Source organism: Fistularia commersonii, chromosome 4 (assembly GCF_037954325.1).
Source record: "Fistularia commersonii isolate RoL2024-O1a breed Wild chromosome 4, RoL_Fcom_v1.0, whole genome shotgun sequence".
Classification (NCBI taxonomy): Eukaryota; Metazoa; Chordata; class Actinopteri; order Syngnathiformes; family Fistulariidae; genus Fistularia; species Fistularia commersonii.
Genome location: NC_141287.1, coordinates 8,487,360 through 8,500,847, shown reverse-complemented (window position 1 = coordinate 8,500,847; position 13,488 = coordinate 8,487,360). Strand labels below are relative to the sequence as shown.

The following is a 13,488-nucleotide window of genomic DNA, read 5'->3' as shown; positions in this document are numbered from 1 at the left end:
ATATTTTCAGTGATTCTTCTAATGTGTCTCCCCTTGTCAGCCACCAAACTAATGAATAGAATGTATAACAACACATGTTAATGTTAATTTTCCTTGTTTATTTGTTTAGACAGTGATTCACAGTGTATTTCTGCTGAGTTACTTTATGATTTTCATTCTCTTGACTGTGAAAGATAAAACAGCTCAATGTGTTGTAGATTCTTTCCTGCTGGACTTAGTTTCATTTACAGTGCTCATGGGATTTCTGTTTGTGTCAAAGTAAATAATTTGGAGTAAGCCACGATAAAAATGTTTTTCTTGTTTGTTTTGGTACAATTCAACAATAACTCCCATGAATCTATGTTACCCAACAACATCATCAAGCTATATGCTTTTTTAATGGAAAGGAACAACTAGGTAAATATTGTGCCGGCCCACTGTGGAGAACCCAGTGGGCCAGCATAACACATAATACACATTGTTGGAGATATCGAGGCTTGAAATATTAGGCCCAACATATGTCATTTTATTTTTGCACACCGGTGGAAGAACAGCAGGATACATTTATAGTGAGCTTATAGAACCATACAAAAAAAAAAAAAAAAAAAAGAATCTAACTATAATCCGTACAGAGAATTGAGGCTCTTTCGCATGGAGTGTGGATGCTTGCACATTGTAGTTAGAATCAAAACAGGCAGACAGACAGTGGGTGTGTCTTAAAAACCTTACTTTCATATGAGGATGCCTCAAAGGTCACAGAGTATTATTGAATGGGTTGCCATGTTCGAAACGTGAATGTTTCTGTGACATTTTATTTCAAAATCTCACGTTTACTACTTCCTCTTCTCTGCGTTATCCTCCTCTCCTTCCATTTCTCCACCTTCCAGCAGTTTCTGTACCGATGTTTCTCAGCACCATAGATCAAAAGGAGAGGATTAGTATGTGAATTGGGAGCAGGAATAATGATGAATATATTAATCATGCAAAATCAGAGAGCGCGTGTCATGTGTATGGTCACCGTGGAGATGGGATTTATCAGAGCTTAAGCTGCTCCGCTAGCATAATCCGTTATGCAACTTCTCAATCCTTTGTGGAAAAAAAAAAGAAATGGTAAAGGATGAGTCAACGATTACCCGCAGGCCCGTCTGTTTGTGCTTTCCTCTCTGTTCATGTGAACAACTTGTCAGGAGACCCAATGGGTGGTGTGTTGTTGTCATTGTGCACTATTAGGTGGGGGACATCGTTGTAGTGAGGGAGGACGACACCTTCCCCTGTGACCTCATCCTACTCTCCTCCAGCCGACATGATGGGACTTGCTACGTCACCACCACAAGCCTCGATGGGGAGTCAAGTCACAAGGTGCTAGGACATGTGAATGAGATGGAAGAGATTTTTTTTTTATTTTTTATTTTTTATATGTAAAGTAGCTTTTAAAGGTCATTTCCAGTCCAATGAATGACACAGTATTTGAATGTAACCCTGAATTTGATATTATTTTACTTTTATTTTTTATTAATATATATATATATATTTATTTATATTTATTTTTATTTTTTTCCCACCACCACTGAACAGTGTTGGTCTTACTTGTTTTTATACTATACGGAAATAGATTTCGTAATATTATTCTGGGCAATTTACAGTCCTTTTCTGTTTTTTATGAATTTGATTGTCACTGTGGAAATCGTTTTGTATTTTGATTTTATTTTGATTTCTTTAATTTCCCAAGTAGTAATTAAAATAGACTAAATGTGATTTCATGGGGTTCTCAAACAGACTGATGCTGTGACACATCGTCATGCGCTGCTGTCCGCGATTTCACTTGTCTGCTGATTTCCACTGACATCGCTCACACAATAGCATGCGTGGCGAAACATTCACACACAAATCCTCAGGCCCACTGTGGAGTACCCCACTGCCCGAGGCAGGACCTCCTGATGAGCTCACCCTCCCAGCGTGGTGCCTTCCAGCCTCTGCTGACCATGGGAGCTCATTTTCCCGGCATTCGACTTCTCTTGGCCATTTTGGAGACCTGCTGGAAGCCAAGCTGGGAAGTCAAATGAAACCCTCTTATTAGTTGCCACGGGTGACATTTTCCTCTGTTGTCTTCTCCCCCCTCACCCACCATCCCTCCCCTTCAGACCTATTATGCAGTACCAGATACCATGGCCTTTAGAACAGAGCAGGAGGTGGATTCCCTTCATGCTACTATTGAATGTGAACAACCGCAGCCTGACCTCTACAAGTGAGTGAGACAACCGTGCAGAACACACACAAGGATCTATTTTAATTGTAGAAAAGTTCACTTTTCTACACTGCTCTTAATGTGACACTGCTGTTGATGATGTCTCAGATTTGTGGGACGCATCAATATTTACAAGGACAAAGAAGAACCGGTGGTCAGGTGGGTATAACTTTTATGCTTGTACTGTTGGAAAGGAACACAAACAAAAGAAAAGATCAATTATTTAATATTGTTGCTCAGCAATAAAGTGGCAGAATGACTTAAGTTTTGTTATTCCGGTAATGAGAAGCATACTGATGTGATAACCACCCCACTGAAGTCAAAAATTGATCCTAATGAGTTACAATTTGAGAGGAAAAAACAAGCCAGGCCTTAAGAGTGTGCTTTATTTGCAAAAACAAAAAAAGTTTTCGTGAACAAATGTTTGACTATTAGATATTTTTGTTGCCTTCCGTAGAGTTTAAGTAAATATTTCCTTCTAAGCAGCTCCAACATTGGGAACAATAAGTTAGTTTATCATATACTGTTATCAAATTCCTGGCAAGACATTTTAAGTTAATTTTTGTTAAAATATGAAACAGTGCATGAAGGTACGATAAAGGTGTCTCTTCAATTTTTGCAGACCGCTCGGGGCTGAGAACTTGCTTCTCAGAGGGGCAACGCTGAAGAACACTCATCATATCTATGGTAATATCACGTAGATTCACTCAAAAAAGGTTGTATTGCTTTAAATGCAGGCCTATGTTTAAGCCCGTCTTTGCTTTTACTCAGCTGTCGCAATCTACACCGGCATGGAGACCAAGATGGCACTTAATTACCAGTCAAAATCTCAGAAACGCTCTGCTGTAGAGAAGTATGATTGTCTCCTGCTCTGACTGTAATTCCAAATTCTATTGTGTGATCCTGCGCTCATCTCTAGTCCTTCATTACCATATATTTTCTCTTTTACAGGTCAATGAATGCCTTTCTGATTGTATATCTGTGCATCTTGATCAGCAAAGCAGTGATCAACACGCTTCTCAAATATGCCTGGCAGTGGTCCCCGGACCGAGACGAGCCCTGGTACAACCACAGAACGGAGAATGAGCGCCAGCGTCACGTGGTCCGTTCTTCCAATTTTTTTTTTCTCAAAACATCCTTTCAGTGGCATAAGAGCAATCATCCTAAAAGCTCAAGGTTACGCCACTGAAACCATCATGTTATCCGTCTCATCTTTCAGGTGATCCGAGCTTTCACAGACTTCCTGGCATTTACGGTCCTATTCAATTACATCATCCCGGTGTCAATGTATGTAACAGTAGAAATGCAGAAATTCCTAGGCTCTTATTTCATTACCTGGGATGAGGAGATGTTTGATGAAGAGCTGGGTGAGGGAGCGCAGGTCAACACCTCCGACCTGAACGAAGAACTTGGTCAGGTATGTGGTCGTACACGCTTTTACACAGGAACTTCATTCGATCTTTTTGGAGACGTGCTCTTAACACACCTCTTCTTTCCCTCGAAGGTCGAGTATGTCTTTACCGATAAGACCGGCACGCTGACAGAGAACAACATGGAGTTTATCGAATGCTGTGTGGATGGGAATGTCTACATCCCTCACGCCATCTGCAACGGCCAAATCCTCAGCGCTGCCTCAAGTATAGATATGATCGATTCCTCACCAGGCGGCTACAGGAGAGTAAGTGTGCGCGCGCGTGTGTGCGTTTGAAAATCTAAATACATAATCAATAAATGTGGAGACAAAGAGAAACAAACATGAGTAAAGTTCTGCTCTGTTAGCAATTTTAAGTTATAAAAAAGATTAAATGAATTGATACACCAGAATCATTACTGCAAAACCTCTGGGAAATGTAAGGAGAAAGGCCATTGGGTCAGCTCTAATGAATACAATATTATGATAATATTCCTATAATAATTCTTACATCAATGTCTATTTTGTGTCTAGGAACACGAGGACCTGTTCTTTCGGGCATTGTGTCTTTGTCACACAGTGCAAGTGAAGGAGGAGGAGACTGTGGACGGAATAAAGAGGGGTCTCCACCAGGGCAGGCCCACCTCCTTCTACATCTCCTCCTCACCAGATGAGGTTGCATTGGTGGAGGGAATGAAAAGGTAAATGGTATATCCTCTACAGAGATCTCAAAATTTGATTAGGTTGTATCTTTATGATTCAGAAACAGGACTTTTAGTTGAAGAAAAGATGTGTGTCGCAAATCTTAGCCAGACTCTTCATGTAACTGGAGGTTACATTAACTCTTCGGCCATGTTTTCTGCAGGCTGCTATCACTTTACCATACCAAGGTTTAATAACATATGCATACCTTCCATCAGACTGATATTTACTCTTTCCCCCCTGTCTTGCTGTCAGGCTGGGCTACACCTATCTGAGACTGAAAGACAACCACATGGAGATTCTTAACAAAGATGATGAAATTGAAAGGTTGGTTCGGCTAAGTGGTGAGGTTTCACCGTGGGAAGTAAAACCGCAGCAATTCATTTGATGGAATTGTGACCAAACATCGGCTGCCTGGAGCGAAACCATATTTGTTTGGTGTGAACTGCACGACAGATGTCATGAAAACTATTATAACCACTACTGGGCAAACAGTTATTCTCCATTAATTTTGTTCAATCGTGTGGACGGTTTAATGGAAAACGTGTAATGTTTTGATCCATGGGGAGTATTCTTGTGTTCTGCTTCTCTCTAAATCATCAGTGACCTGTCAATAGCGAGCTATTTTAAGTAAGTGTGGGGGTGGGGGAGGTGTATCGAGCAGATGGGAAGGCCAGCGGGCTAACAGCTTTTAAGAGTTTTCTTATACGTGCTGCTTAATCTGCTGGAAAACACACCAACACTCCACACACTTCCTAGTCTCTGTTAAACCACAATGTCAGATATTTGTAAAGTGGTTTACACAATTTGAGGTGCAGTTTGCTTATTAGAAATTTCAAATTCTTTTACGATTCTTAGAGTTTGACATGGGGAGAACGATCTTTTAACTCCCTTTCACATATGAAATCTTGATTTGTAGGAAAACTGGCCCAACCACAAGTAAGCAGAGATTAGGATATTTTTTTTATAGTACTCAGACCAGACGTTCTCCGGTCTCAACATTGCCCCAGTTAAATATTTTTATTGCATCTTTGTTGGCTAGACCTACATTGAAAGTGCTTTTTCAGCAGTGGATGTTTGTATTTCACTTCAATAGCACGATAAACTCATTCACACACGCTCTAGCTGGGACTTCCCTTGAGAGAGCACTGCTGTGACATATACTGGAGATAACAGCCTTGGTACAAGGAAGATGGTTTGTAAAAGAGCCTTTATTTATTCTGGCATTTGCTTTAACATGTGCAGCCCATCTGCATAAAATCTATATGTTTTTTTAGAGTATGATTATGGTGCAGGAGGCACTTCATTTTTTCTGAGGTTACTGAAGAAATGATGGTAAAAATGTCATCCTTAAAAAATAGATTTTTGGTTTTCCTATTTGGCACAATCTGGTGTCCTGAAAAAAGCCAATCTTCAACTAAAACACTTTGTTTTCTCTTCTTGAGTAGCCATGAAGTCAGGTCCAAGTGCAGACATTAAGCCGACAACATGGTGTTCATCCGCCTCAAATACAGTATTAACGATTAAGCAACCCAGAATGTTACATCACAAAAGACAACTCGTACCAGGCAAATATTGAAAATAATAATTCAGTAGTCCCTTGTTTATCAAAGGGGTTGTTCAGAACCAGCTGTGACAAACAAAAATGCACAAAGTAGTGACCGTAGTTCAATTTTTTTTATTTATATGTACTTTAAAGCTTTATGACCCTTCCCACATTCTTATAAACCCAGATGGCAGGTTACTCTGTTGCTTCAGTTCAGTGCCAGATAGCTTAGAGGTGAAGGTGCAGAACTTTTGGGCGTCGTAATCTGGGTTGAAAAGGTCACAAATAAGTCACACGAACACGCACATCACAAAGTAAAACAACAAGTACCAAATGTATGTCAATGTGAAATGGACAAGGCAATATTCTGAATGCATGTTATGCGCAGGAGATGCAGACAATGATGCTACGATCGCTGAGCAAATCAGAGCCCAGGATACAGAACACCATCATCTGGATGGACCCCACCATAGAAAATGCTTATTTTCCGTAAAAATAATTAAAATGATACACATAGAAAAGTACATTAAACTGAAAACACACTGAGGTATGGAAAAAAAATTTGGGCTTTAAAATGAGATAAAAAAGTTTGTGATACAGTGAGACTACAAAAAGTGAACTTCAACATGGCATGGGTACTATATACACAAGCCACATTAACCGTTTTCTTATTGACAATACTCTCTCTCTCTCTCAGGTTTGAGCTGCTCCATGTACTCAATTTTGACTCTGTAAGAAGGAGAATGAGCGTCATAGTCAAGTCAAGCTCTGGTAAACTATATTTTCACATCAAAGAGCGCAGGTGGTCTCTTACATGTCATTTTCTTCAAACAGACTGGTTCAGAGGATTCATTAGTACCGTGTTTTTTTTCTGTTTTGGATCCTCAGGAGAGTATTTGCTCTTTTGCAAGGGAGCAGACTCATCCATTTTTCCCTTGGTTGTATCTGGAAAGGTGGAGCAGGTGAAAGCAAGGGTGGAGCAGAATGCTGTGGTGAGTGTGCAAACCAAATTCAGCCTCTGTTATATTTCAGGTTTGATGACACAAAGTCAGACCAGGATAAACATGGATAATAATCAGGTTGTTTCCACCTCAAACTACGAGTCTTGGTCAATGTAATGACTTCAGAGACAGCTGAAAGATCTAAAATATCAATAATCAATTTTCTGTTTTTATTTTTGCATGCTCTTTATACAACATACACATAAATTTGCAATGTATACATTTGTCTATGCATATGCACTTAATATGATATGCTTAAAATATTGCATATGGGAAATTACTTAGATAAGTGAGTGTATGGTGCTCATATATGCTGCATATGTGTTGCTTATTAACACATTATAATACTAATATGTAACGGATAACAGTGGTAAAAGGACCTTGAAACCAATTTAAGCTCACCTTTATATAAAGCATCATCCTTGAATTTAGCTGCTTGTCTCTTTGCCAATGTTTATACACACTCACATAGCAATTCTGTGCATTTTACCAAATGTGACTGAAGTTACACTTCAAGTATTATGAGCACCACTTCATAAGAACATCGGTAGTTTGATGTGAGATCTGACTCCGGTTGGATTGGATTTGATGATGGGACAGTTGCTTTATAGTGAATCCCATAACACACAATCTGCTTTTCTACGCTCTGACACCAGGAGGGACTGCGGACTCTGTGTGTAGCCTATAAAAGACTGTCGGAGTCAGAATACGAAGAGGCATGTCATCACCTCACCGAAGCCAAGTTGGCCCTGCAGGACAGGGAGCAGAGGCTGTCTCAGGCCTACGACATCATTGAAAGGAACCTGGTGCTTTTGGGCGCTACTGCTGTGGAGGACAGGTTGGTTGCCATGGGTAGCATAAGAAAGGATGGGAAGACCCTAAAAAATTGTGCAGCAGAAGGACAGAAGGGGAGATTACTGAGGCATGAAGCTCTATTCAAAGAACCGTCAAACTCATTTGACGTCCTCAGTCAGATTTGTCAAAGGTTACCTTCTTCTAATGTGAGGCAATTTGTTCCCATTTTATTTTCCTCTCTGCTGTAACAGATGTTGTTTTTGTACTCTGATTAAAAAAAACTTCAGTATTGACCTGCAAAGGCAGCTTTCCACCTGATCGATTAGCACCCTGACAGTTTGACATCCTCATAGATAAACCGGTTATGGTGTGGGTCAACGGGTGGTCATCCATTGATAAATTATCACCAGTGGGTAATTGATTGGAGTTTTGATGAATGGTTTAACCGACCCCACTGAAGCTACTATTGACTTATTGATGCGCAGGCTCCAGGAGAAAGCTGCAGACACCATTGAATCACTGCACAAGGCTGGGATCAAGGTTTGGGTCCTGACGGGGGACAAGATGGAGACGGCGGCCGCCACCTGCTATGCCAGCAAACTATTCCGTTGTAGCACCCAGATTCTGGAGCTCACGAAGAAACGCACGGAGGAACAGAGTCTGCATGATGTTCTGTTTGAACTAAACAGAACGGTCCTCAGACAGCGTTCAATATCTGGGTACGGAAGAAATTCATCTGCTTGATGAAGTAAAATGTCTGCCACAGAAATTCTCTTTATTACTATATCACCTTACAGTAATGCACACTGTAGAAAATACCTTTAATATGTTCCTCCAGTCTGTCGGTAGACTGTCTCGACTTTGGTCTAATCATTGACGGGGCGACTCTGTCGGCGGTGCTCAAGCCCAAGCAGGAGGGTTCAGGCCACGGCAATTACCGAGAAATCTTCTTAGAAATCTGTCGCAATTGTAGCGCTGTACTCTGCTGCCGCATGGCACCGCTGCAGAAAGCACAGGTGAGACAATGGCGTATTCTGACATCAATATATTCACTGTATATCGTATTCTAAATGCATTTCAATTAAGGTGCAGCTGAATCAGGTATTTTGTGTCGACAGATTGTGAAGCTCATTAAAGCGTCTAAGGAGCACCCCATAACCCTCGCTGTTGGCGATGGTGCAAATGATGTCAGCATGATTTTGGAGGCGCACGTTGGTATTGGTGAGGTCATTTAACTATAAATTATAAATTAGCCATTTTTCTTTACGGAAATTCATCTAAATGTGTTTATTGGCAATGACTGATTGGTACAGGTTAAAGTTGTTCAAAAAAATTCCTTACTTTAAATAAGATAAAAACAAAGCGTGAATAAAAGGGTTCCCTTTTTTTTTTTTTTTATTCACACTTAGTTTTCAACTCTTAGATCTTTGCATCCATCTGTGATTAACATACTACTTGCACTTTACACCGGGTCGATAACCTGTCCTATCGTGTCTGATTACTTTTAAATGACTTGTTGTTTTTTTTGTTTATTAAGGAATTATGGGCAAAGAGGGTCGTCAGGCCGCAAGGAACAGTGACTATGCTGTCCCAAAGTTTAAACACCTGAAGAAGATGCTACTTGTTCACGGCCATTACTACTACATCCGCATTGCTGAACTGGTTCAGTACTTCTTCTACAAGGTACTTGACAAATGTCTAGTTAACTCTGCTGGCTTGCACGCCTTAATCCCTTAACGTTATTCCCAGTCAAACACTGAGTTACAAAGAACCAGGTTTTCAAGCTACTCTGGCAGATTAGGGGAATCAAGAATCCCTTGTGCAACATTCTCTCCTGGATTCATAGCTATGATGAGCAGTGTGGGCGGCTTCCATAGTAAGCACTATCCTGCCAACTGATTCATTTTTACTCTTTGGCAGGCCAGCATTTTACAGCCTACTCAGTGAGTTTATAGCACACAATCTCTGCATAAACAGAAATGTGTAGATAGTAGCATTTTTAGATTCTTCAAATCGCTTCACATGATTTAAGCGCATCAACTTCTCAGTTTATTTTCTTCTTCTCTTTTAAATCTTTCCAGAATGTATGCTTCATATTTCCTCAGTTCCTCTATCAGTTCTTTTGCGGGTTCTCCCAGCAGGTAAGGATTCTATGCTGTCAAGTCAGTCTTTATTCACGTAGGCCTCTGTCGTATTTTGCAAATTAGTAAAGGAGGATTTTTTTTTTACCTTGTCCAGCAGACCAAATCTTGAAGAAAGTTAACATTTTACTGTGTGCATATTGATATTAATAACAAAAAACTTCCTTGTAAGCAGCCTTTGCTTATCGTGTATGAATAAAACTGCAGAAAACAGAAATGGAGAACCAGTATCAAAATCTCAGTGATTTTATTCATTCATTTTAATCGGTCATTCTTCAAGTGATTGCTCTTTTATGCCTTGTGTTTCAAAATGTATTTTTGCACCATCAGTTCTTCTTGGTTACAAGAATAACTGATATCCATATTAGTGTTTGGTCTATGATCGTTTGTAATGCCAACTGGAAATCTTAAATCAACAGAAGGAGTCCAAAACAATTTACCGCAGCCGTTTGTTGTGGCAACAAACCAGGCTAGGTTAACATTTCATATTCATGATCATGTAACTACAACATTCAACAGGAAAACAAGACTGATAAAGAAAGAATACATTTGATTGTACACAATTGGAGGTCAAAACTAATGCTGAAGGCTGCATAATTCTCACCATTATTAATAAACACAATACAAAAGTATTGAATTATCGGAAAGTGTACTTATAGATGTTTGACAAATCTCTGCTATAAATACCATAGACTACCATTCAGTTTGCGTACAGTGTGATGTGGATGTAGCATCCCTGTAACACAAAAATTGAGTTAAGGGGTTCCTGCTTCTTGTCACTTTTTTTTTTTTTTTTTACAACCGTGTTATATTCATAAATCATTAACATTAATTACCTGACCCGCCAAGTCTACAAACACATTTACACAGATATTGCAGCATACAAACAATTTGGGTCCCGTTCTATAACACTTTGAATATCAACTCGATACAGCTACAGTCGGGCAGATTTTGACTTAACTGATACAGAAACTGCATTTTTCTCTTTGGAAAAAATAGCATCTAAATCCAAAGCAAGGTCTGATGGTTGTGTGTTCTGATTGTCCCTCTGCAGCCTCTGTACGACACGGCGTATTTGACACTGTACAACATCAGCTTTACGTCACTCCCCATCCTCCTCTACAGTCTGGTTGAGCAGCATGTCACCATGGAGACCCTCAAAAAAGACCCCTCCCTATATAGGTGGGGATAACAAAACTGTACCAGTTGCCGGATTTGATGAGATAAAGCAGATAACTTGCAAGAAAATATATGTGATTGATCGAGACATTATCTGTGTCTTTTTTACTACTGTTTTGATTGGTTGCACTGTTTCACCACAGGGACATAGCAAAGAACTCCCTTCTCCGTTGGCCTGTCTTCGTGTATTGGACATGCCTGGGTGTGTTTGACGCTGTCATCTTCTTCTTTGGTGCCTACTTCTTGTTTGATAACACCACCTTTACCAGCAATGGCCAGGTGAGCCTCTGTGTCCGTGAGGTTTTTGTGAAGGAGGAGTGGTAATAGAGCAGTTACCACACTGAGCGAGGCCGATTAACACTTACTTTACTTATTGTCGTCTCCAAAACGCTCATCCTTTTCCAGTGGAATGAGAGCCAATAACTTGGTGTTTTTATTATCATGGACTAGTTATTTAACATTTTTTGTCCCGGGCTCCCCGATAGGTCAGCAACATTATTGTTCCATTCATATCAACAACACAATAGCATATTTCTCTGTATTGTTAATTTGTATCATGTCTACAGTTTTTGATTGCCTCTGGTCCTGTTTTTTTTCAGTTGAAACATCATGAAATTCATTTTACCCTCTGTCCTGATTATTTTCTCTTTTCTTTCCCCTCTTTCTCTCTGCTTCCTCTCTCTTTATTTTGCTCCTCGTCTTCTTCCTCCTCAGCTTATGACCACCAACACACAGATGGTAAGCCTGTCTCCCTCCCTGTCTGCTCTTTCTGTCTCTCACCCTCTTTGAGTTCCTGTCGTACCGTCTAAGCTTTCTGCTCATCCAGTACTCCCCCTTTTTCACTTCACATCATCCAGGCACTTTCATTTAATTGTGTAGTTTTCTAGTGCTCCCTCATTCCCCCTAATCTCAGTAAAGCCCTGAATCCTGCACAGTACCTGATCTTAACGACTTCACTGTCATGGTAGAGACCTTAGATGTTTCCTTGCATTTTCCTTGTGTTTCCTTGTGGTAGTAAATAGAGTAATTCTATGGCTGTCGATTATGATCATCCGTTTGTTTTTCTGTCTACCGTGTTTTCACATTTGTCTGTGTGTATAAATGTTTGTTTATGTATTTTTAGTTAAATGAAATACCTGATATGGGACGGCTATTTTTTTTCACTGCTCCGGGGTTGGGGGTAGTAGCTAAACCACTTTCATCCCGTCAGCTGTTTAAAACGCAGGTTTAAAATGGAAATCCGCACAGTCTCTCCGATTCAAGGATTAATGCATGGAGGAATTATAGCAAAGACATGAAAATTGGTACCAATAATCAGCTGAGGTTGTGACATGCAGTCATGAGTTTCTCTACCTTGAGCTTTCTTTGTACACTCTCCCTCTGAACTCTTCTGTCTGTTCACCCCTGATGTCTGCTCATTTCTCTCTAGGGTTCCAGGTGAATTGAAAATATTTTACTGGCACTAAAGCTTTCAAAAAACTTCTCTTCCTGTCAGCCTAGCTTTGCCACAGCAGATACGATGTGAAGGTGTCCATACGCTTTGCGGTCATAGATGAACAGTACAGCCAGGCGATGCCCCATAGTGCTGCACGTGGCAGATAGTGCAATTTACTCGGAAATTAAATGTGTCTTCTCCCTCTTTTCCTGTGCAGATGTTTGGTAACTGGACTTTTGGGACTCTTGTCTTTACTGTGCTGGTGTTCACCGTCACTCTGAAGGTGTGTGGGTGCTTGTGCGCAACTATAGGAGGGTTTAAAGTTGACTACAATGTTACATGCGAGATTGATTACGCAGCCGGTCAGTTTGTGCATCAGTAACGACTACAGCTATTGATGTTATTGACAGCTAACCGCGTGTGTAATTTGCTTGTTTCAGCTTGCCTTGGACACGCACCACTGGACCTGGATCAATCACTTTGTCATCTGGGGGTCACTGCTTTTTTATGTTATTTTCTCTCTTCTCTGGGGAGGCATCATTTGGTATAATATGATTGTTTCTTTTTTCCATCGCCAGCAGTATTTACAATGCCCTGTAAATTTCTAAATAGCTAATGATGATGTATTTGTTTTCTACCGCTGCCTCATAGGCCCTTCCTCAACTACCAGAGGATGTACTATGTTTTCATGCAGATGTTGTCAAGTGGGCCGGCCTGGCTCAGCATCATTCTGCTCATTACGGTCAGCTTACTTCCAGATGTCATCAAGAAGGTCCTTTGCAGGGCCATATGCCCAACAGCTACTGAACGTGCACAGGTAAAACAGGTGATTAACGATTCAATTAATGCTTTTCTGGTTGAAGGTAGTCCACTATTACTGTATGTTTCACCTTTTTAACAGTAGAGACTGAAATTATATAGTGTAGTAAATACAGTTACTCAAATAGTGCCTTGATATTTTTAATGAGGAAGATGCAGCGTTATTCGCTGTATTTCTAATCAAAGGAGACCATTATGGTCCCTAATGGCTTTGAGCTAGAAGGGATATACAGTG

The 13,488-nt window shown here is 40.3% G+C and overlaps 1 protein-coding gene across 8 annotated transcripts in view; it reads left to right on the top strand.

The window, feature by feature from the left end:
• LOC147234560 (phospholipid-transporting ATPase IH-like) overlaps nucleotides 1-13,488 on the top strand; it is a 36,023-nt gene that overhangs the window by 16,916 nt on the left and 5,619 nt on the right. For 3 of the 8 annotated variants that reach the window (XM_086145087.1, XM_086145093.1, XM_086145090.1), the window contains exons 6-29: nucleotides 1,210-1,338; nucleotides 2,121-2,224; nucleotides 2,333-2,383; nucleotides 2,847-2,911; nucleotides 2,996-3,077; nucleotides 3,176-3,326; nucleotides 3,444-3,641; nucleotides 3,729-3,902; nucleotides 4,170-4,336; nucleotides 4,593-4,664; nucleotides 6,581-6,654; nucleotides 6,772-6,875; nucleotides 7,541-7,722; nucleotides 8,165-8,398; nucleotides 8,518-8,695; nucleotides 8,798-8,900; nucleotides 9,217-9,362; nucleotides 9,761-9,820; nucleotides 10,875-11,002; nucleotides 11,143-11,278; nucleotides 11,714-11,737; nucleotides 12,652-12,717; nucleotides 12,875-12,978; nucleotides 13,086-13,251. In XM_086145087.1, the coding sequence (XP_086001213.1) occupies nucleotides 1,210-1,338; nucleotides 2,121-2,224; nucleotides 2,333-2,383; nucleotides 2,847-2,911; nucleotides 2,996-3,077; nucleotides 3,176-3,326; nucleotides 3,444-3,641; nucleotides 3,729-3,902; nucleotides 4,170-4,336; nucleotides 4,593-4,664; nucleotides 6,581-6,654; nucleotides 6,772-6,875; nucleotides 7,541-7,722; nucleotides 8,165-8,398; nucleotides 8,518-8,695; nucleotides 8,798-8,900; nucleotides 9,217-9,362; nucleotides 9,761-9,820; nucleotides 10,875-11,002; nucleotides 11,143-11,278; nucleotides 11,714-11,737; nucleotides 12,652-12,717; nucleotides 12,875-12,978; nucleotides 13,086-13,251 (2,898 nt within the window). Of the gene's footprint in view, nucleotides 1-1,209; nucleotides 1,339-2,120; nucleotides 2,225-2,332; nucleotides 2,384-2,846; nucleotides 2,912-2,995; nucleotides 3,078-3,175; nucleotides 3,327-3,443; nucleotides 3,642-3,728; nucleotides 3,903-4,169; nucleotides 4,337-4,592; nucleotides 4,665-6,580; nucleotides 6,655-6,771; nucleotides 6,876-7,540; nucleotides 7,723-8,164; nucleotides 8,399-8,517; nucleotides 8,696-8,797; nucleotides 8,901-9,216; nucleotides 9,363-9,760; nucleotides 9,821-10,874; nucleotides 11,003-11,142; nucleotides 11,279-11,713; nucleotides 11,738-12,651; nucleotides 12,718-12,874; nucleotides 12,979-13,085; nucleotides 13,261-13,488 lie in introns of all 8 variants that reach the window. The other 5 variants (XM_086145086.1, XM_086145089.1, XM_086145092.1 and 2 more) reach the window with 3 other exon arrangements.